This window comes from Grammomys surdaster, unplaced genomic scaffold, assembly GCF_004785775.1.
Source record: "Grammomys surdaster isolate TR1022 unplaced genomic scaffold, NIH_TR_1.0 205, whole genome shotgun sequence".
Classification (NCBI taxonomy): Eukaryota; Metazoa; Chordata; class Mammalia; order Rodentia; family Muridae; genus Grammomys; species Grammomys surdaster.
Window position 1 is genome coordinate 3,514,406 of NW_021604650.1, and position 21,902 is coordinate 3,536,307.

Here is a 21,902-nt window from a genome sequence, read left to right on the forward strand (position 1 = left end):
CTGTTCAAAATAAATACTATGGGCTGAATTTGTTCTGGAGCCTTGTTTGTCTGTCTGTCTGTTATTTTGGTTCTGAATTAAACTCACAAAGGGGAAAGATGAAGCTCAGTTCCAGCTAAAGACCCTCCCTCTGAGCAGGGTCTTGCTAAACAACCCGTGTTGGTCTTGAACTCACTACCTGCTTCTTCTGCATCAATCCTTTCCTGGTATTGAAATTATAGGTTTATGCACCATGTGCTGGGCCTTTTGTATCCACCGCCACCCCCACCAAGTATTTTCTGGATAAAGAGAACTAAATAAAGCTGTTTATCTTGCAAATAGCCAGGAGCTCCAACACTCAACTAGTCTGAAAGAAGCAAAATTTTCTTTAAAACCAGTTGAGACTTCTGTTTTGTAGCTACAAAAAGTCAGATGTCTTTGGAGCCACATCTGGCATTGGATGTAAGACTATTGCCTTTTTTTGAGACAGGGTTGCACTCTGCAGTGCCAAGCTGACCTGGAACTCATTATCTAACACGGGTTTGCTTTTTTTATTTTCAAAGATTTTATTTATTTATTTTATATACATGATGAGTACACTATAGCTGTCTTCAGACACATCAGAAGAGGGCATTGGATTCCATTACAGATGGTTGTGAGCCACCATGTGGTTGCTGGGAATTGAACTCAGGACCTCTGGAAGAGCAGTCAGTGCTCCTAACCACTGAGCCATCTCTCCAGCCCCCCAGAATTTTTCTTTTCTTTTCTTTTTTTGTTTGTTGTTGTTGTTTTTGAGACAGGGTTTCTCTGTGTAGCCCTGGCTGTCCTGGAACTCACTCTGTAGACCAGGCTGGCCTTGAATTCAGAAATCTGCCTGCCTCTGCCTCCCAAGTGCTGGGATTAAAGGCGTGCGCCACCACTGCCTGGCACAGGTTTGCTTTTAATTTATGGGAATCTTCCTCCCTCAGCCTCTGTGGAGTTTACTTTCCAAGTGTGAGTCACCACACATGTGTAAAAGTACTACTTTAAAACATATTTTACTATAGCCTGGAACACCAGAAGAGGTCTTCAATCTGGTGAAGTTTCTGATATTATTTCTTTGAAGCAATGCTCTAAAAAGTAACTGGTATCAGAATAAGTGATTTTGTCAGTGACTGGCTGCAAGATGATGAGACCATACAAACCAATCATTTTTTTTCTTTTTTTTTTTTTTTTTTTGGTTTTTCGAGACAGGGTTTCTCTTTGTAGTCTTGGCTGTCCTGGAACTCAGTCTGTAGACCAGGCTGGCCTCGAACTCAGAAATCCGCCTGCCTCTGCCTCCCAAGTGCTGGGATTAAAGGCGTGCGCCACCACCGCCTGTCAAACCAATCATTTTTGTTGTGAGATGTTTCCGTTGGTAGTTGCAGAACTGTGAACCTCTATTCCAGTAATATGCACTCATTTAATCTTATGTTCCAATTGTTTAGTTTTAAAACGAGTTTAGAAACACAAAGTTCTTTCTCTTGTCCACTAAGGATGTGAAAAGCAGCAGAGAATGTCTGTAAAAATCCTGTGTGCTTTAGCAAAACTTTTCACTGTATTAAGTAATACTTTGGGTTTAAGGAGTGTCTTTACTCCAGTTCAAACTGTGACGGAAAAAGAAAGTATCATTTTTCCAACTGTCAATCACTAACGTCTTTCTAAAAGACCTAGAAGGCTGTTAATGAACGTTATTTGATAGCTATACCGCGGAGTCTTCCTCTTCCAACCTAGACTCTTTAGGATCGAACTGAAGAGTTAGAAACCAAGGCAGGGAGAAAAAGATGTGACACCAGTCAGCAAGGGGAAAATGCCAACCTCAAGCACTTGGATGTGTAGCGTCCAGGCCACCGTCCTTTGTGGGATTTACAATTTAAACGGGCCTCAAAGCACGAGATTGGCTGGGGAACTGCCCTAAGCGCAGTTGGGCTGCTCGCATGGCATTGCTGTTACCTCTGGCTGGGCTCCGTCGACGTCCGGAGCCTGCGAGCCCGTCGGGCAGCTGTCGAGCCGCGGGAGCTGGTTCGTAGGCAGGGCCGAGCAGCTTGGGCTGCCGCTGCCCCATCGCTGACCCTCGCGCGAAGCTACGCACACTGACTGGAGACATTTTCCCGGCTGGGCCTCCCTCGAAAGCCGCGGCCCTGGGGTTAGGGGCGGCCCGCGCCCCTCTCCGTGGGGGGTGCCCCGACTCGCGGGGGGCGGGGTCACGTCCCACCCGGGCCGCCGAGGGCACCGGCGCTACGGAAACCTGAGCGTGGCCAACAGCAGGGGCTTCCTGGGCCACCTCCCTGGGAGCCTGCGGCCCGCAGTGGGTGCGCTAGCCGCTGCCACCCCTGAGCCGTCGTGGCTCCCACTCTCGCGCACAGCACCTGTGGACTCCCTTGTCAAGCGTCTGGAGCTCCCCTGAGGGGACAGAGCCCAGGATAGACATGCTACTACTACCGTTTCCTGCCCCTTCCGAGCGGCGAGGAGTGGGTGAGGCGAAACCGGTTCGCTGCACAGAGGAGCCCCCCCGTGCTAAGAGCGGCCAGGCCCTGCAGCGGGGGCGCAGGGGCCTACTTCGGGATGGCGAGCAGGTGGGCCTTGGCCCCACGGCCGGCGCGTGAGGGAGGGCGCCCGGCGGGAGTGCGCTGCTTTTATGCACCCCCTGGGTCTGAGAAGGCCCGAGCGAAGCGCCCGGGTCTGGCCCATTCCCATGGCTTGACCCCGGGGGACCCCGCGTTGAGGCGGCCAACGGCTGCCCTGACCCAGGCCGCCTGGCCCTCATTTGTGAGGCTGACCACCTAGCAGAGGTGGCTGTAGGGGAAGGGGAGATGCTTCCTACTGCTTGGGGTAGGATGTTGTGTTTTGTGGGGGTCGGGGGGTCACAACCCTCCCTAGAGTAGTGGGGGAGGGCGGCCGGCGCAGCTGGCTGGCGATGGGCGGGGTCACAGGCGAAGTTTTGTGTGTGTGTGTGTGTGTGTGTGTGTGTGTGTGCGTGTGTGTGCGTATGTGCGCGCGCGTGTGTGTGTCTGTGTGTGTGTGTGTTGAGAGTGCGGGTGTGGGGGAGACCGCGCGCGGAGGAGGCTCGCAACTTGCGCGCAGGCGCAGGCATCCGGCCTTGCCAAAGACCTGAAAGGAGGCGGGCAGGGAGCGGGGGCGGTAGGCCGGCCAGAGGGCGTGCGGGCTGACGCGGGGGGGGGGGGGGGGGGGCGGGGAACCGCGTCGGCGTCGCGGGGCGCGGGCGATTCGAGGCCGACGCATCCGCGCGTGCGCGCTCCGGCAGTGTGTCCGCGTTAGAGGGGAGTGACGCGTGCGCGTTCACGTGTGTCCGGGAGAGCGGTAAGACGCGCAGGGAGGCTTGAAGGAGGTGGGGGTGGAGAGGCAACGGGAGGAGGGGGTGGTGGTGAAGAGAGGGCGCCTGCGCAGTAAGCCCGGAGGAGCTGTGTGTATGTGAGAATCTGACGGGTTCAAAATGGCGGCGGCTGCTTCAGCGGATCCTCCTGTGTGAGGGAAACAACACCCCTCCCCGGCGGCGGCGGCGGCGGCGGCGGGCCGCAGAGCACCTTTCCAGCTCCTGGGCCTGTCGCAGCTGTTTCTTTCCCGGGCAGTAAGCTCTTCGTGTGGAAGGGCAACGTCAGGGGGCCCATCCCCCGGAGTCTCTGCTCTGCTACTGGGGAGTAGCTGGGGGGTCTAAGGGGGATCGTCCCGCAGCGCAGAGTCCCGGCTCAGGGGACGACGTAAAGGCAGCCGAGGGCCCCCAGTCAGGGCGCTTCGCTGCTCCCGCCCTCTCCGCCCCCCGGGGCCGGGGCCCGCGTTCCGGGGGGCCGGGCGGCGCGGGGAGCGTCGGCCGGGCGGGTCTCAGCTGATCGGCCTCGGTTCCTGGGCTTCGGAAGCAGCTGTGGCCGGCTGAGGGTACCGAGAAGAGGGTGTTTCCCGCGGCCGAGTTGGCCCGGGTCTCGGCTGGGGCTGCTGACCGCCAGCTTGGGGGAGTAGCCGAGTGGTCTTGCTTTCCTGACGCCTCGGACGCGGAGTCTGTAAAGCCAGAAGAGGAGGTTTGATTCAGTAACTGTTTCCTCTTTTCCGGGTCGCTCTGACCCTTCTCTGGATACTGGGTTAATACACAGAAATACCGAAGACGACGTTTGGGATTTTATTTTTTTCTGTGTTTGGAATTTTACTTCTCTCTTGGACAAGAACTCAAGAACAAAATCCTCGGTGAGATTTCGCGTGCCCCCTCCCCCGCCCTGGGAAGTTTGGTTCCCGGTCTTATCTAAAGACTTAATGTAAAGTTTTTATTTCTTTGTAAGGGGTGAGGCATAGAAACGCCTTTTCCCTAGGGGAGCAGTCGAGGTTTACCGCTTTGCTGTCCGGCCCTGGCGGCACTCGTCCAGGGGGTGCAGACTGTGTCCCTCGCGACCGAGGCCGAGGAGGACAGTGCCACGAACTGCTCTCGAAAACTATGTCATCGGGTCCTCTGAAAGGATTCTGTTAACGTGGCCGTAATGTAGTTACAAGAGAGAAAAAACATTTGTATATCCAAGTGGAAGCCATTATTCAGGAGAAAGATTATTTAGAAAAATGAAAACCCTTGCTTGGTGTTGTGGATTGATTGACGTGCCAACCGGTCTTTATTTAATAGATGTTTCACCTGTATCCATAGATCGAGACGTTTCATTTATTATTTACTCATCAAGATTAGATTGTATTTTCGCCTCCGTTTGCAACTCTCAAATTTGTTCCATAGTTGTACACCTTTAGGTGGATGGTAGTTTTGGGAAGGCAATGATTCCTTACTAGAAGGATATGGGGCATTGGTTTGGAATCTTTCTGTTAAACCTAATTTTTCTTGCCCTCTTTTTTATGAAAGTAACCTACCCATTTTGCTCATAATTTGTCATTACCTGTTTGAGAATTCATTGGTTTAGGATCTAGATTAGTTTTGTGTGTACTTCACCTGGTCATTCAGCACTTTAGAAATAAAAGTCCTTCGTGGGTTTGGTGCTACACACCTTTGCCAGCACTGGGCAAGCAGAGGCAGTCGGATCTCTTGTAAGTTGGAGGCAAGTCTGGTCTACCTTGTGAGTTCCAAGACCACCAGGGCTATGTAGAGAGATCCTGTCTTAGAACAACAATAACAGCAAAACTTAAAAAAAAAAAAAAAGAAAACATACAAAAGAAGAAAAGTAAAAGTCCTGAGGCTTTTCACCTGTATGTGTATCAGTGTTAAGGGTGTTGGATCCCTTGGAACTGGAATCAGTGAGTTGCCTTGTGGTTGCTGGGAATTGAACTTGGATCCTCTTGAAAAGCAGCCAGTGCTCTTAAGCACTGAGCCATGCCTTCAGTCCCCTCTCCCCTCCCCTCCCCTCCTCTTCCCTCTCCTTCTCTCCCCTCCCCTCCCCCTATTCATCTATCTATCTATCTATCGATGGATCTAACAATCATCTGTCTACGTATGTATCTACCTACCTACCTGCTTATTGCTAATGTTAGCAGGAAGAGTTTTGCTAATTGCAATCCCATGAGTAGAAACAAGTGATGTGGCTGGTCCTAAGGAACTGAAACCAAAGTCTCCTTTTCCTTAGGTCTTTTATAGTTGTGATGTGATTAATATTGACAAGACATGGCACCATTTGCCCAAGAGGATAAAGGATTCTCAAAGAGCCTTTAACTCAATGAGAAGGAGGTATAAGTTCCAGAATGAGTTCTTATTTCTCTTCATTTTCTTTGTAAATTTGGATCCTTAGGAAGAGGAAAGCATCCCGGGAGTGGTTTCTTTACAGTACTTCCATCAGAAGAGTGAGAGATGGAACCTGAAGAAGAAAGGATTCGGTACAGCCAGAGATTGGTTAGTATTTTCAATTCCCTTCTTTAAAAAAAAATTTTAGATGGTATTTTCTGTGTACCAGAGGAGGAGTGAAAGTATATTAATATCTCACTTGTTTTTTGTTTTGTTTTTTTGTCAAGTAGTTAGAATCTTAATTTATAGTGATTGGAAATGGAGTTAAAGCCTTAAGTTTTTTTTTTAGAAATCATTGCAGTTCTGAAAATCAAAGGATTTTGTGGATTGTAATGAGACAAAGATTCCTAACTTGGCAATAGTGACATTGTAGTAAATCTAATTAAGTTGTATTAAAATGTAAATTTTAAGAACAAACCAGGGAAGGATAGTTTTATTTAATATTTTAGTATTAGTGTTATTTGACTATTTAACAACTGTAGTTTCTGAGCTGGGGTGTTAATAAGCTATGGATGTTTTTGGTAAGTTAGCAGTATGGTTATTTTAATAAGTTAACAGTTTGGAGAGTTGCTATGACTGATTTGAGAACAATACTGGATGCTGATAAAGTTCTTTTGTCTTTTAATATTTTGGAAGGAATTTATGAGACATGTTACTGAATGAAAACTTTATAGTTTAGACATTAGTTTGTACATGGGTTTGAATACTTTTAGTTCTGTTTTTCTTTCAAGGTTACTCTTGGAGTTTAATGATTTTGGTTTCTCCTTAGTCAGAGAGACCTTTATTAGTATTGTTAACTATGTATTCATTTTGAACATTTGAATTTGTGTTTGTAGAGTAGAATAGGAGAGACACAGAATTGTATGAAGTATGTGAATTCTAGACCTAGAATATTGCTGAAGATTTTATGTGGTTTCATTTGGCACTGTTTTTGAAGAAAAGTGAGAAACAGTTCTCTAATCCATTTTCTGATGATCTTCACTCTTAGAGAAAAGGCTATAGATTTGTGGGTGGTTTTTTTTTTTTTTTTTGAGATAGGTTCTCATTGTAGCCTTGAGTGGCCTGGAATTTGTGGCAATCTTTCTGTCTCAAACTCATGAATGCTGGAATTGCAGGTGTGAACTACCTTAACTTGCTTTCTTTTGGCTTTTTCTTTTGTTGATGTGCTTGTTAAAGAGATTTGAAGTGGAGGATTGAAGAGATGGCTCAGTGGTTAAGAGTACTTGCTGCTCTTCCACAGGACTTGATTCAATTCTTAGTATTATATGGAGGCTTACAACTATCTGTAACTCTAGTTCTAGAGAATCTAATGTCCTCTCCTGACCAAACACATACATGGTGCACTGACATATATGCAGGCAAAACTCACATAAAATGTCTAATTTAAAAAAATTTGCTGGGCAGTGGTGGCGCACACCTATAATTCCAGCACTTAGGAGGCAGAGGCAGGCGGATTTCTGAGTTTGAGGCCAGCCTGGTCTACAGAGTGAGTTCTAGGACAGCCAGGAAGACACAGAGAAACCCTGTCTCGAAAACAAAAAAAAAAAAAAACAAAAAAAAATTTAAAGGTTGATATGAATTGGCAAGTATGTCTAACATGCATATGTTCTGGTTAGCCTTATTTTAGAGACTTGTTTTGCATTCCTAAATTCATATCTGTTTATAGTGGTTTTTATTCCAGGGCAGTGGTGCTGCACTCCTTTAATCTAGCATTTGGTGGGCTGAGATAGGCAGATCTCCCAGTTCTTAGATCAGGTTGGCTTCAACTGGGAAATCTGCCTGCTTCTGCCTCCCAAACACTGAGACAGAAGGTGTGCACTACCATGCCCAGCCAAGTATTTTCTAATGAATGTAAATTTAAATACTTAAAATGATCTTGTTTATTTATTTACTTATTTATTTTAGACAGGGACTGGGTCTTGCTAGGTAGACCAGGCTGGCTTCTAACTCAGAGATCTCCCTTCCTGTATGTCCCCAGAGCTTGGATTAAAGTTGTATGCCACATTGCCTGGATTTTGATATTTCTTGAATTTCTTTGGGAACAGGAAAGAGAATGGTACAGAAACTTAGCCACTGATGAATGAAATTTATTATTGTTTAAAGATTTATTTCTTATTTTATGCATATGAGTGTCTGTCTACATCAATGAACGTGTACCATATGCATTCAAATGCCACAGAGGCTATAAAAGGTTATTGGATCCCCTGGAGTTGGAGTTAGATTTTTGTGAGCCACTATGTGGGTTCTGGGTATTAATCCTGCAAGAACAGCAAGTACTCTTAACTGCTAAGGCATCTCTCTAACCTCTGGGATTAATTTTTCAAGTTTATAGAATTGTTGAACTGTTTTAATAGACACCTAGAAGGTCTTAGAGTCTAATGTTTAAAAGAAGTAGCTTTTTCAGCAAACAAAGCTTCATATTTTTAGCAAAGTCTTGTCATTAGGATATCTAGAATTTTTGTGACTTTTGTCCTGATAAGATTTTTTTTTTTTTTAAATGTGTTAGGGTATTAGGTTATTTCTATCTGGCCACCTTTTCTAGCATATTTCTTCTTAGTTAACGGACTATTGCACAGGTGTGTAAAATAATATATTGTATGTTTTAGGAAAAGTCTTTCTTAGCATTTTGAATAATAATTTTGAGGCTTAGAGTGTCTGATGTCTCTTCATTTCAAAGTTTTTATCTCAGCCAGGCACACACCTTTCCAGCACTTGGGAGAGGCAGGCTAGTAGTCTCTGAGTTCCAGGACAGCCAGGAAATCCTGTTTCAAAAAACAAAACAAACAAGTGTGTATAAGTGTGTGTGTGTGTGTGTGTGTGTGTGAATTATAAATACCTTCCATAAAGAACTTTTTTATATGTATGTATATTTGTGCTTGTGTATATGTATATGCTTGCATGTCGGGTCTGGAAGACAGCTATGGTAATCATCTTCCTTGATCAGGTCACCTTCTCTGTTTTCTGTTTACCTATGTTTGTGTTCACCTGGAGTGTTTATGCAGGCCGTAGGTTAACAGTTAAGTGTCCTTTTCTACTGCCCTCACTGTATTTTTGAAATGATTTTGAAAGAGGTTTTCACTGACCCCTGAGACTTGGATTTTAGCTATACTGACTAGCCAGCAAGTCCAAGAACCTGCCTCTTTGTACCCCTCTGAGCCTTGGGGTTACAGTTGTTCATGAACACATTTAGCTATTCAGCTTTAACATTAGAGCCATCTTTTCAGCCATCCACTTTTTTATTTTTTTGCAGTAGGGTCTCATATAGCCCAGGCTGGTCTTTTGTATTTTTGAGGATGACTTTGAACTTAATAATTCTTCTCCCTCCACCTAAGTGCTAGGATTATAGACATGATTCACAATGTTCAGCTTTTTACCAGGGTGCTAAGGATCAAACTGAGATCTTCATGATTATAGGGCAAATACTTTACCAACTGGGCCCCATAACGTAATCTTTTAAAATTAAAAAAATATATATATACATATATATATATATACACACACACACACACACACAGACACACACACACACACTCTCTCTCACACTTTTAACATTTGTCCTAAAAAAAAAAAAAAAAAAAAGGATTTCCATGTAGATAAATAAGGCTGGCCTAAAGCTTGTAATGATCCTGCTTGTGACCCTCCGTCTTGAATACTGGGATTGTAGGCACCACACCTGGGTTTAGTAAGATACTATATTTTTAAGTGAGTTTTAAGACTCATATGAAGCCACCCCACCCTCCTAACTGCTTATAACTCTGGTTCCAGGGGTTCTGATGCCCTCTTCAGATCTCCATGGGCTCTTGCCTGTTTGTGCTAGACACCTTCCCACCCCCACCCTCAAAGACAAACCCGGGCAATGCTGAGAAACCTTGTCCCTTGTCTCTCTCTGTCATTTTTTGTTGTTCTTAAAAAGTTACAGATAGGGCTGGAGAGATGGCTCAGTGGTCAGTGGTTAAGAGCGCTGACATTCAGAGGTCTTGAGTTCAATTCCCAGTAACCACATGATGGCTGACAACCATCTGTAATGGGATCTGATGTCCTATTCTGGTGTGTCTGAAGACAGTGACAGTGCACTCATATACATAAATACATCTTTTTTAAAAATGGGAGTTTAGAATTTTTTAAAAAGTTATATAGATATAGAAAATACTACACTGTGATGGGTCAAAAAACAAAAACATACTGTTACTGGCTAACAGCAAAGGGCTACAAAGAAATACAGCATGCAATCAGTGTAATAATGACCTAATCTAGTCTAGTCTACACTTAGTAATGGGGCTGAGGTATCAAAAGACACTTGATAAATGTGTTCAAAACTGAGACCTGGATAAGGTGAAAAAGAGGCAAAATGGAGGAGTGATTAGTATATACACAAACCCCAAAGCTGGAAAAGACTTGACATTTTTGAGAGACCTCTGAAGCAGTTAAAACTCTAAAAAGGCTGGGCAATTTTGGCTTACACTTTTTAATCCCAGCACTCAGGTGGATCTTTCTCAAGGCCAGCGTAATCTACAGAGCCATATCCAGGACAGCCAAATCTACAGAATAAAAAACTTTGTCTTGAAAAGCCAAAACTACAACAACAACAACAACAACAACAAAGCTAAAAAGGTTAGTATAATTATAGAGGTGTAATTGAAGGAGTTAGAATATTGTCAAAGTAGTAGGGGTGGTCAAATAAAGCATTACACATGTAGTGGGAGGAAATTGCAGACTGAAGACTTGAAAGATTCAACAGAATAGCCTTATGTTTAGATTATAGTATCTGACCAAATTGCAGAAAAAATTGGAATTATAATACATTATCCCAGATAATCTCTGGGAGAGTGCAGGAATGGATATTTTGGTGGTACAGGTAGTATATTGGTATTGGATTGTTGAGAGCTGATAGGAAAATTAGAGGGAATAATTTGAAAAATACTTACAGAAAGCATCATAGACTTTTCATTAGATGTTTTGAGACATGTAAAGGAGATGTACATGTGATTCCCAGGTTTTCCTCCTGTGTGGCTTATAGTTTTTTAAGATAGGGCACACTTTTAAAAGAAGGACACATTTGGGGGTTGAGCAGAGGAGCACACTTTTTTTTTTCATTGCATTTTATTTATTGTGTGCACATTTGTTCCATGTTGCATATATGGAGACCATAGGACAACTTGGGAAAGTTTGTTCTTTCCTTCTGCTACATAGGTTTTGAAGACAAATTTAGATTGTCAGCTTTGGCTACCATCTTAGCGAACCTGGAGTCCAACAATTAGTCTACTGGCTAGCCAGCAAATTACAAGAATCTGTTTCTTCTTTCCCAACACTGAGATTATAGGTATCTTCCCTGCTGCCACTTTGACCTCTAGCTTTTTGTTATTTGAGGCTTGTTAAAATGTTGGGGTACATGGGTGTGGAGTTGGTTGGATATGTGCATATGGGCATGGAGAGACCAGGTATTGGTCCCCATTTGTTCTTCTCTTTTCTTACTGAGTCAGTTCTTTTTCTGATTGCTATACTAGCTTGCCCTGGGGATTCCATCTCTCCTCTCTGAGTACTGAAATCATGTTCACCATGCCCACCCAATTTTATGTGGGTGGTGGAGATCCAAATTTTGGTCTTACTACATATCTGTGGGTTTTGGGAATTGAACATACGTCTCCATCTCAGTCCTTGAACTTTTGATCCTCTGCCTTGACCTCTTGAGTGCTAGTATTACAGGGGTGTATCACCGCTTATAAATGTTTGGTTTATGTGTAATCAAACACAGGACTCCTGTATGCTAAGCAAACACTCCTTTTACTGAGCTACATCCCCAGCCCTAATTAACCTTGGTGGACTTTAATTTTTTTCATCTGTTGAAGAGTAAAAGTAAAACTAATGAATAATTAAATATTGGAGTTGTAGTACAGTATTCTGTCATCTTCTTAGCTCTAGACTCAAGCCATAGCACCACAAAACAAAGGCGGGGGCATCATGTTTTGGAAATAATGGAAGTTCTTAAAGCTTTTAAAGATTGTAGGGCAAACTTATTAGCCTAGTGTTTATCACAATATTGTTTTTATTTTACTCTTATCCTGGTGTATTCTGGCCAAACCAAGTTACCTGCTTATGTTTTTCTACTTCTATGTAATAATTGTTTTCTGATTCCTGTTTTATTTTCTCCTCTCTCTGACTGTCTCTCTTTATTGTAGATGGACTTTCTAGCCCTATGATGTAATCTTGACTGGCCTTTGAACTCACTATGTAGACCACCTCAAACTCAGAGATCTACCTGCCTCTGCCTTCCAAGTGCTGAGATTAAAGGTGTGTGCCACCACTGCCTACCCCAGTATTCAGTACTTCAGTTTGCAGTAATTGTATGTTGAAGGAAACCCCTTGAGTCCTCATTATTCTTGTGTCTCTTGATATCTAACAATACAAGATAGAAAGTTCAGTTTTGTCTGTGTAGTATAGTAGTATATTCCTGCAGCCAAGCATGATTCTTTTTCCATGGCATATACATAGCATGGTATACATATACATACCACTTCCTATTGAAACACTCATGTTATTGGCTGGTACTGAATATATAAGAGCAAACTAGAATATAACAATTTAATCTTTTCTGTGGTAAAGTGCTGGTGATGACGCTATACTTGTCAAGAGAGTGGTGGTCAGGAAAGGGTCAAAGGGAAACTGGTGCTAAGGAATGATAATTTGTTCTGTCTTTTGGCTTCACTTTTAGAGGACGGCAGAGAGTGTTTATGTTCCTTGAGACCATTACTTTTGTTCTGTTGCTGTGTTCTCCAGTTTACTGTCATAATTAATCTAGGTGCCCTGGTTCTTTGATACTAGAAAATGATTTCCTTGGATAGCAACAGGCATGACTAAAGTACAAGACATTCTGAAGACATTAATTTGGCAGTCTTTTGGTTTTGCAGAGCTGAATGCTAGTCTACCAAGATCTTTCCTTTGAACTTTAAAGGAGAAAGCAATGTCAGCCAAACAGTAATTTAAACTGTAAACACTTTTTTTTAAAGATTATTTTATTTATTATGTATACAGTATTCCATATTGCATGTATGCTTGCAGGCCAGAAGAGGGCACTAGATCTCATTATAGATGGTTATGAGCCACCATAAGGTTCCTGGGAATTGAACTCAGGACCTCTGGTAGAGCAGCCAGTACTCTTAACCTCTGAGCCATCTCTCCAGTCCCTGTTAACACTTCTCTTATATGCATATATTCTCCGTATTTCTACAAAGACTATTTGAATTTGTATATGGACTGCTAAGGGATTATCCTTTATGCTTACTCAGCTTTTCCTCTAGAAAGCATTTTATTTTACTATTATTATTTCATTTTTAATTTTAAAAACTTTTTTCCAGATAAGACTTCATTATATAGCTCTGGCTGTCCTGGAACTTACTGTATTAACTAGATTGGCCTTGAATTTACAGAGATCTGCCTGCCTTTGCCTTCCCAGTGCTTAAAGGTATCTAAAGAATTAAAGATATACACCATTATGCTTGGGAAGCATTTTCTTTTCTTTTCTTTTCTTTCTTTCTTCCTTCCTTTCTTTCTTTCTTTCTTTCTTTCTTTCTTTCTTTCTTTCTTTCTTTCTTTCTTTCTTTTATGTTTTTGTTTTTCTGAGACAGGGTTTCTCTATGTAACTTGTCCACCTACTTTTGCCTGGGGTGAAAGTTATGCACCACCACTGCACAGCTTTATTTTTAAGATTAATTCTAGCATTATTTGTGTATGTATACATGGGAGCATGTGCTTTCAGAAGCCTGAAGGAGGGTATCAGGCCCCCTGGTGTATTAAAGGCACTTGTGAGCTACTTGGCATGAGCACTAGAAACTGAACTCAGGACAACTTTTAGAGAAGCAAACACTTTTGACCACCAATACCAGCATGCCTTGAGTCCTAGAACCCAGACTGGGACTACTAGAAAATAAAGAAAGGACAGACACACAAACAAAAAGTTGAAGTCAGGTGGCCTGTGCTGGAGTGGTACTAACTCTGCAACAATCCAGAACCTTAGCACCTTCATAATGTACAGAACAGGGTAAGTTAGCTTGTCTTGGTAGGAGATGTGCATAGGAGAATAGTCTCAGACTGTAAACACTGGAGGAGGGAACTTCATTTTTTAGTCTGTACCAACATTTGCATTAACCAAAGGAATCCTTTGCCATCCCTCTGAGCCTTTCTGGGGAGTCAGGAGGAGCTTTGCCATTCCCGTGGGTCTGAGGCATTGAGTCCTTTACATGGCAATGCCATGCTAGCAGTACACGTTGACTCAGGACTTTTGTATACATTCGCTCAGGGCTTCATCTGCTCTCTTCACACTTAGCTACTAAGCAAGCCATCTCTCCAGCCCTATGAGAGAGCTTATTTGTGGGATTGGCAGGTATCAGATCTTCCTGTTAAGTTTATAGAGCATAGACTACTTCATGTGCTTAGACTTACCAGAATCTGTATTTTATTTTTTAGGGTTTTTAGAAAGTTTTTATTTTTCCTTTATGTGTATGAGAGTTTGGCTTGCATGTATGTAAGTGCCTGGTGCCCTGAGAGGCCAGAAGAGGGCCCTAAACCCCCCTGGAATTGGAGTTGGGACCTTTATATAAGCACCATGTGGATCCTGGGAACTGAACTGGGTCCTCTTTAATCGTAACAAGTAACTCTTAATAGCTGAGCCTTCTGTTCAGCCCTCTTAGTTTTATATTTAACATATATAAAAGAACATAATGGTCATTTGATGCTTGGTATATTCACACCAAGTGTGGTGGCACATGCCTTTAGTATCAGCACTAGGGAGGCAAAAGCAGGTGTGGCTCTCTTGAGTTTGAGGCCAGCTTAGTCTACATAGAGTTCCAGGATAGCCAGGCTACATAGGAAGACCCTCTCTCAAATCAGCCCCCTTTTTTTGTTTTGTTTTTAAAGATTTATTTATTTATATATGTGAATACACTGTCGCTGTTGCTGTCTTCAGACACACCAGAAGAGGGCGTTAGATCCCATTACAGATGGTTGTGAGCCACCATGAGGTGGCTGGGAATTGAACTCAGGACCTCTGAAGAACAGTCAGTGAGTGTTCTTAACCACTGAGCCATCTCTCCAGCCCAAATCAGCCCCTTGCATATGTGAGTTCAGGAGCCCACAGATAAGATCAGAGTTGTCAAATCCCTCTGGAGCTTAAGTTACTGGGTTTTGTGAGACACTCAACATGGGGAAACAAACTCAGGTGATCTGCCAACAGTGCTCTTAACCATTGCTTTCTCTATAGCTCAGGTGCTCTGGGATTAAAAATGCGAAGCAGTACTAGGCCTACTTGCCTTCTTTTTTTCTTTCTTTTTTTAAAATGTTAAGATAAGAGTTCTTAATAGTGCCCAAGCTTACACTCATGGTAAATTTTATGTTTTAACATTTTTGGTCCTGGGATTATAGGCATGAGCCACCATGCCTACCTAAATTAAAAAAAAAAAAATCTTTCTTTTTTCTTTAAGTTTCCTCTGTGTAGCTTGGTGTCCTGAAACTCACTTTGTAGACCAGGCTGTCCTTGAACTCAGAGATCATCTGCCTTTGCCTCCTGAGTGCTGGGGTTAAAGGCATGTTGTGGTACCACCTCCTGGCAGCCTACCTAAATTCTACTTTAATAAACATTTTAAAAGAAATTTAATGTGTATGGTATTTTGCTTGCATATGCTTGCAGAGACCAGAAGAGGGTGTTGGATGTACTGTGATTGGAGTTTAACAGCTAATTGTGAGCACAGAGTGGATGGAATTCCCTAGTTCATAACTGCTGTGAGCCATTGGAAGTTTCGGTTTAACTGAGGATAACACAGACATAAAGTAGGGGCTTTCCTGAATATATTATTAGAATGGCCACATGGATTCCATAAAGGGAATTATTTAGAAGAAAGAACTTATTTACAATTATAAAAACTAGAACCACCTGGAAGCAACTTGAGCCAGGTTGCTGGGTCCCCATTTCAGAATTTCTGATTAGGTCTGGCACAAGATTTGAGCATTTTATTCCTACCTATATCCCATATAATGTGGTCATGGACCATATACTGAAAATAACTGGATATAATGTCATACACTTGGAGTCCTAGCACCTGGGAGGAGGTGGTGGCCAAAGGATAAGATTTGAGGCCTGTCTTGGCCATTTGAATCCATGGGGACACCGTAGGAAGGTAAAGAAAAAGAAAGGGGAATTTTAAAATATAAGAGTTGTTCAGCACCACTAAGACTCATGACCTGAATTTCTATTAGATCTCTTGGGAGGTCAGTTTGGTCTTCATAGTAATAATGTAAATCTCCAAACAAATATTTTGGAACAGGGTGTGTGTTACACCCTATAATCTCAGTACTTAGGAGATGAAAGCCAGAGGATCAGGAGTTTCTTTTTTCTTTTTTTTTTTTTTTGAGGGTATCCTTAGCTAATTAGTAAATTCAAGGCTAGCCTGGAATATATGAAACCCTGATTCAAAATTTTAAGTTGAGTGTTTTTTGTTGGTTTTATTATTTTACTGGTTATACTTCTTATTTTCTTATTATAATTTTGTTTTGTTTTTAGAGACAGGGTTTCTCTGTGTAGCCTTGGCTTTCCTGGAACTTTGTTTGACCAGGATGGCCTTAATCTTAGAGATCTGCCTGCGTATGTTTCCTGAGCACTTGGATTAAAGGTGTGCATTGCCACCATCCTGCTTGCTAATTATTTTTAAATTAATTAACTAATTCATTAATTTTCAGACAGTTTCACTTGAACTCTGAGTTTGAGTCTTCCCAGGTGCTAAAGTGAAAAGAAGACATGAATCAATACGTCCACTCTTATTCTTTTATTTTGTTTTTTTTTTTAATGTCTTTTATTGTGACATTTTCATGCATACGCTTTGTTCATATATTTATTCAGAATGCTTTTACTTATTCTAAAGCAATCAATTTCATACATATTTACATGCATCTTTGTTCTGTCTATTTTCTAGTTCTCACTCTACATAGCTTGCATACCCTGGTTCTAGTTTGCCTCTCTGGCCTTGCCCTGCCCTACCCCTTCCCTTCCTGATCTTTTTTAAAAAATATTTATTTATGTATGTGAGTACACTGTCGCTGTCCTCAGACACACCTGAAAAGGGTATCAGATCCCATTACAGTTTTGAGCCACCCTTTGGTTGCTGGGAATTGAAATAGGAGCTTTAGCTGGAGAATGGTTTAGTTGATAAGAGCATTTACTGCTTTTGCAGAGGACCCAAGCTAGTTCCCAGCACCTACAGTGTATGGACCTGTAACCCCTTTTTTGGGGAATGTGGAGGATGGGGCGGAAGTCCAGGACTCTTGTAGACTCCACAGTCCTCTGCACACCCATGTGCATATAACCACACAGATAAACATTATGTATAAAAATTTTAATAATCTTAAAAAATACATACTTCCCTTTTCACAGATTTTGTGTGTGTGTTGTTGTTGTTTCTAATTGTGCCTCTACACACTTGTAAAGAGACAGTTGTAGACTCACCTTAAGACAAAACTAGTGTCTTAAGTTTTTTTTGGGGGGGGGGTTTGTTTGTTTGTTTGTTTTTGTTTTTTTTGGTCTCATTCTGATTTAATAATCATTTGAATGGTTTGTGTGTCCCTGGCCTATTAATGAAATTCATTGTTTTCTACAAATAGAATGGTGACACACTTCACTTTGAAATCTCTTCATTTCACAAGTGATAGGTTCTTTGTCATAGGATTGGAAATAAGTAGCGTTGTATTAGGTATGTAACAACCCTTGTTCAATTTCTGAGGAAAATTCTTTAGATATAATCTTTTTCATATATTGCTAAATTCTAAAGATAGTAAATTGGCTAGTAGTAGTTTCAAATTTTTTTTATTTCTTTTTAAAAATTTTTTCAACTTTTTTATGATTTACTTTAAATTTTATGTGCATTGGTGTTTTGGTTGCATGCGTGTCTGTATGAGGATGTGAGATCTCGACTGGAATTGCAGTCATGCAGATGCTGGGAATTGAACCTAGGTCCTCTGGAAGAACAGCCAGTGCAGTGCTCTTAAGATAAAATCTCACATAGCTTACTTAGGCTTGCCTAGAACTGATGATCCTGTCTCTTATCTCACAAGTGCTATGATTACAGTTGGTGTCACCACATCTAGCCACCTAAATTAATTAAGTAGACATTAGTTTTTTTTTGGTAGCATAAGGGAGAATTTTTTTCTCCTTAATTTTGTTATGTATAGCCATTTATTTGCGTGTGAAAGTTAATGTGTGTTAATAGTGCATTTTTGAAGACTGGAAGCCAACTTACTAGAATTAGTTTTCTTCTACTATGACACCATGTCATCCTTGCTGTTGAACTCAATTCATTAGGCTTTACAGCCTTTAAATAGTGAACCATCTTACTGCCTCCAAAAAAGACTTTAAAAAATAAATTTATTTTTATGTGTATGGATATTTGTTTGCTTGCTTATATGTAAGTACTATGCATGTGCTATGTACATGCCCAGTGTCCTCAGAGATCAGAAGAGGGAGGGCATCAGGTCTCCTTGAGTTACAGATAGTTTTGAACTACCATGTGGATGCTGGGAATTAAACCTTGGTCCTCTGTTAGTGCAGCAAATGCTCTTAACCACGCCAGCACCTAGAAAGATTGTTTTTCAATACACATAAGATAGTAAGAACTTGAATGAAATTTAAATAAATAATCCCTTATGTTTACTTTTCTCCCATGCTGATTAGTATCTATCCATCCATTCCATCTATCTTTATTTTTGTGAGACAAGGTTTCACTATATAGCTTTGGTTGGCCTGGAACTCCCTATGTAGGTTAGACTGGCCCTGAACTCACAGACACCCCACTCCAACCCTGAGTGCTGAGATTAAAGATGTGTGCTACTGTGCCTAGTATTTGTCTGTCTTTCCCTCACCCATCAATTTGGTAAAACATAATGAATGAATGAATGAATGAATGAATGAATAACTGTTCTGGCAAATTGATCTGAAGAAAATAAAAGAATTTCCTGTTTCCTGCATCCTCAGTAGTGGAAATTAAATATATTGGTTATATAAATACTAGAAAGTTTTGGTTTTGATTTAAGGGGCAGGTTCTTGATGGATACCTTAGGTTGGCTTATAATTTCTTATTGTTGTTGGGACCAGGGAGACAAGATCTCTGTGTATCTTCTGATAGCTTTGGCTATCCTGAAACTAATGTAGACCAGGTTGTAATTTTTGATCCTTTTTGTTCAGCCTCCTGAAAGATAGACCCTAAGTATGTGCTTCTACTCAAGTTATATGAAAGTTAAAGAAAATAAATCCTAAACTCGGTCATCATTACTATTTTAGCCTATTTCTTTCCAGTTGCTTTCTATACATACAAATGCATTTGTACTTGATAACAGTTTCATACTATCCTTTACAGTTTATAGTAATTTTCCATATCATTAAAAACACATACGAAAGCCGGGCAGTGGTGGCGCATGCCTTTAATCCCAGCACTTGGGAGGCAGAGACAGGCGGATTTCTGAGTTCGAGGCCAGCCTGGTCTACAGAGTGAGTTCCAGGACACCCAGGACTACACAGAGAAACCCTGTCTCAAAAAAACCAAAAAAAGTCCTTTTCCGGCTGGAACCATGGAGGCTGTTCCAGAGAAGAAAAAGAAGGTTGCCGGTGTGCCAGAAACCCGTAAGAAAAAGGTTCCTGCTGTGCCAAAAACTCTTAAGAAGAAGGTTCCGGCTGTGCCAGAAACCCTTAAGAAAAAGCTAAGGAATTTCGCAGAGTTGAAGGTGAAGCGTCTGAGGAAGACGTTTGCCCTGAAGACACTCCGAAAGGCAAGGAGGAAGCTCATCTATGAGAAGGCAAAGCACTATCACAAGGAGTACAGGCAGATAGACCAGACTGAGATTCGGATGGCCAGGATGGCAAGGAAAGCTGGGAACTTCTATGTGCCTGCAGAACCAAAATTGTCGTTTGTCATCAGAATCCGAGGCATCAATGGAGTAAGCCCAAAGGTCCGCAAGGTACTGCAGCTCCTTCGCCTTCGACAGATCTTCAATGGCACCTTTGTTAAGCTCAACAAGGCTTCCATTGACATGCTGAGGATTGTGGAACCGTACACTGCATGGGGGTACCCCAACCTGAAGTCAGTAAATGAGCTCATCTACAAGCGAGGCTATGGCAAAATCAATAAGAAGCGGATTGCCTTGACGGATAATTCCTTGATTGCTCGGTCTCTTGGTAAATTTGGCATCATCTACATGGAGGATCTAATTCATGAGATCTATACAGTTGGGAAACGCTTCAAGGAAGCAAATAACTTCCTGTGGCCTTTCAAATTATCTTCCCCACGAGGTGGAATGAAGAAGAAGACAACTCACTTTGTAGAAGGTGGAGACGCTGGCAACAGGGAAGACCAGGTCAACAGGCTTATCCGCCGGATGAACTAAGAACTAAGGTGTTGCCTGTGGTATTTTTGTAATCTGGTCAGTTAATAAACAGTCACAGCTTGGCAAAAAAAAAAAAAAAGAAAAAAGAAAAAATTATATTTCTATTAACACTGGGGGGGGGGGGGCACTGGAAAACAGAATAGTTTAAAATATCTTCATTGCTCAAATCCTTCCAGGTGCCACTTTGAAGTGATTAGTTGGTTCAAATCAGGAGTTAGGGTCTACCTATTTACTATGTGTGACTGATAGTGTGCTTGAGTCTCTCTTAACCCATAGATTACCTCTTTTTTCCTGTGTATGGGTAAGTAATCACGTGTCATAGAATTTAATCTTTTGGATTTTGTTGACTACATATCCATGGTGGTTTATTTTTGTTTACTTCTAAATTTTGAGATAGCATCTCAGTATGTAGCCCTGGTTGGTATTGAACTCATGGTGATCCTCCTGCTTTTTAGTCTTCTGGGTGCTGTGGTTGTAGGTGTATGCCATCATTTCTAGCTGTGATAAGGAGAATTGTACCCATGTTTTCTTTTTATCGTTATTTGTCATGGGTTTTTAAAAAATTGATACTAGCCTTGTGGTAGTGGCACACGACTTTAATCTCAGCACTCTGGAAGCAGAGGCCTGAGTTCAAGAGCAGAGTGGTCTATAAATAAAGAGTTGTAGGACAGCCAGGGCTGCTCAGGAAAACACTATCTCAGAAAAATAATAGCAGCAGCAGCAATAGTAATTAATAATAATAATAGATCATAGAGCTCCCTTTTTGAGGGGAGACGTGATAGTATCCCCATTTTGCTTATCAGAAAATGGCTCAGAGAAGTATGATGACTTCTCTGGAAGTTAAACACCTACCGAATGGCAGAGATGAGAAACGAGGTTATTTTATTTGAGATTGAATTTCTCTCCATTATACCATATTATCCCTTTCTCTTACCAACTAACTGAAAATGTTATAGCACCCAGCTACTTTTCCTAAAGCTCTCTCCCAAGTCTTACTTCTGGCTTTTTATATATGCAATTCCTTCGATGTTGACCATATTTGTTTCTTTCAACTATATGCATCAGGCCTTAGCTAAAATTTTACAGTAGCCTCTTGTAAGTTTTAACATCTTCATCTTCATTCCTGTTAGATAAAGGTTCCTCTTCTATTATTTTAATATTTGGGTTTTCTATTGTCAGAGTAAAATAATAATGCTATTGTTCCACTTGCTCTTTCTAGATTTTTTTTTCCTTTTTTTCTGGTTTCTTTCAAGACATGGTTTCACTCTGTAGCCCTGGATGTCCTAGAACGCACTCTGTTGACCATGCAGGCCTCAAATTCACACATCCACCTGCTTCTGCCTCCAAAATGTTGGGATTAAAGGCATGCAACACCACACCTGGCTGCTCTTTCTAGATTTGGAGGACAAGAACCATGTGTCTTACTGATCATAGTAGCAACAATGTCTGATACATGGCAGATGTTAAAAAACCAAAACAAGCAAAAAGTTTCATATTTTTTAAGTTTTGTGTAATTCTGGCCCTACCTACTTTTGATAGGTATTTTTGGTATTATATACTTGGGCCCCATAGTGTATTTAATTTAGAATTTCTATATAGCATCATGATGTTCCATCTGTGTTAGTTTTTGTTTTGTAGTTCCATCTTTGAGACAGTCACATGCAGTTCAAGTAGACCTTGAACTTGTTATGTAGCCCAGGATGACCAGGAATATCTTTACCCTTTTGCCTTTTACTTCCTGAGTGCTGGAATTAAAGGCATGAATCATCAT

General features: G+C 41.7%; 1 protein-coding gene and 1 pseudogene across 1 annotated transcript in view; both read left to right on the forward strand.

Moving 5' to 3' along the window:
- The first annotated feature begins 3,872 nt into the window (after nt 1-3,872).
- Kdm2a (lysine demethylase 2A) overlaps nt 3,873-21,902 on the forward strand; it is a 74,011-nt gene continuing 55,981 nt past the window's right edge. The window contains exons 1-2 of the mRNA XM_028771290.1: nt 3,873-4,194; nt 5,724-5,824. Of these exons, the coding sequence (XP_028627123.1) occupies nt 5,783-5,824 (42 nt within the window). The 5' untranslated portion in view covers nt 3,873-4,194; nt 5,724-5,782. The remainder of the gene's footprint in view (nt 4,195-5,723; nt 5,825-21,902) is intronic.
- On the forward strand, nt 19,319-20,146 carry LOC114624351 (annotated as a pseudogene).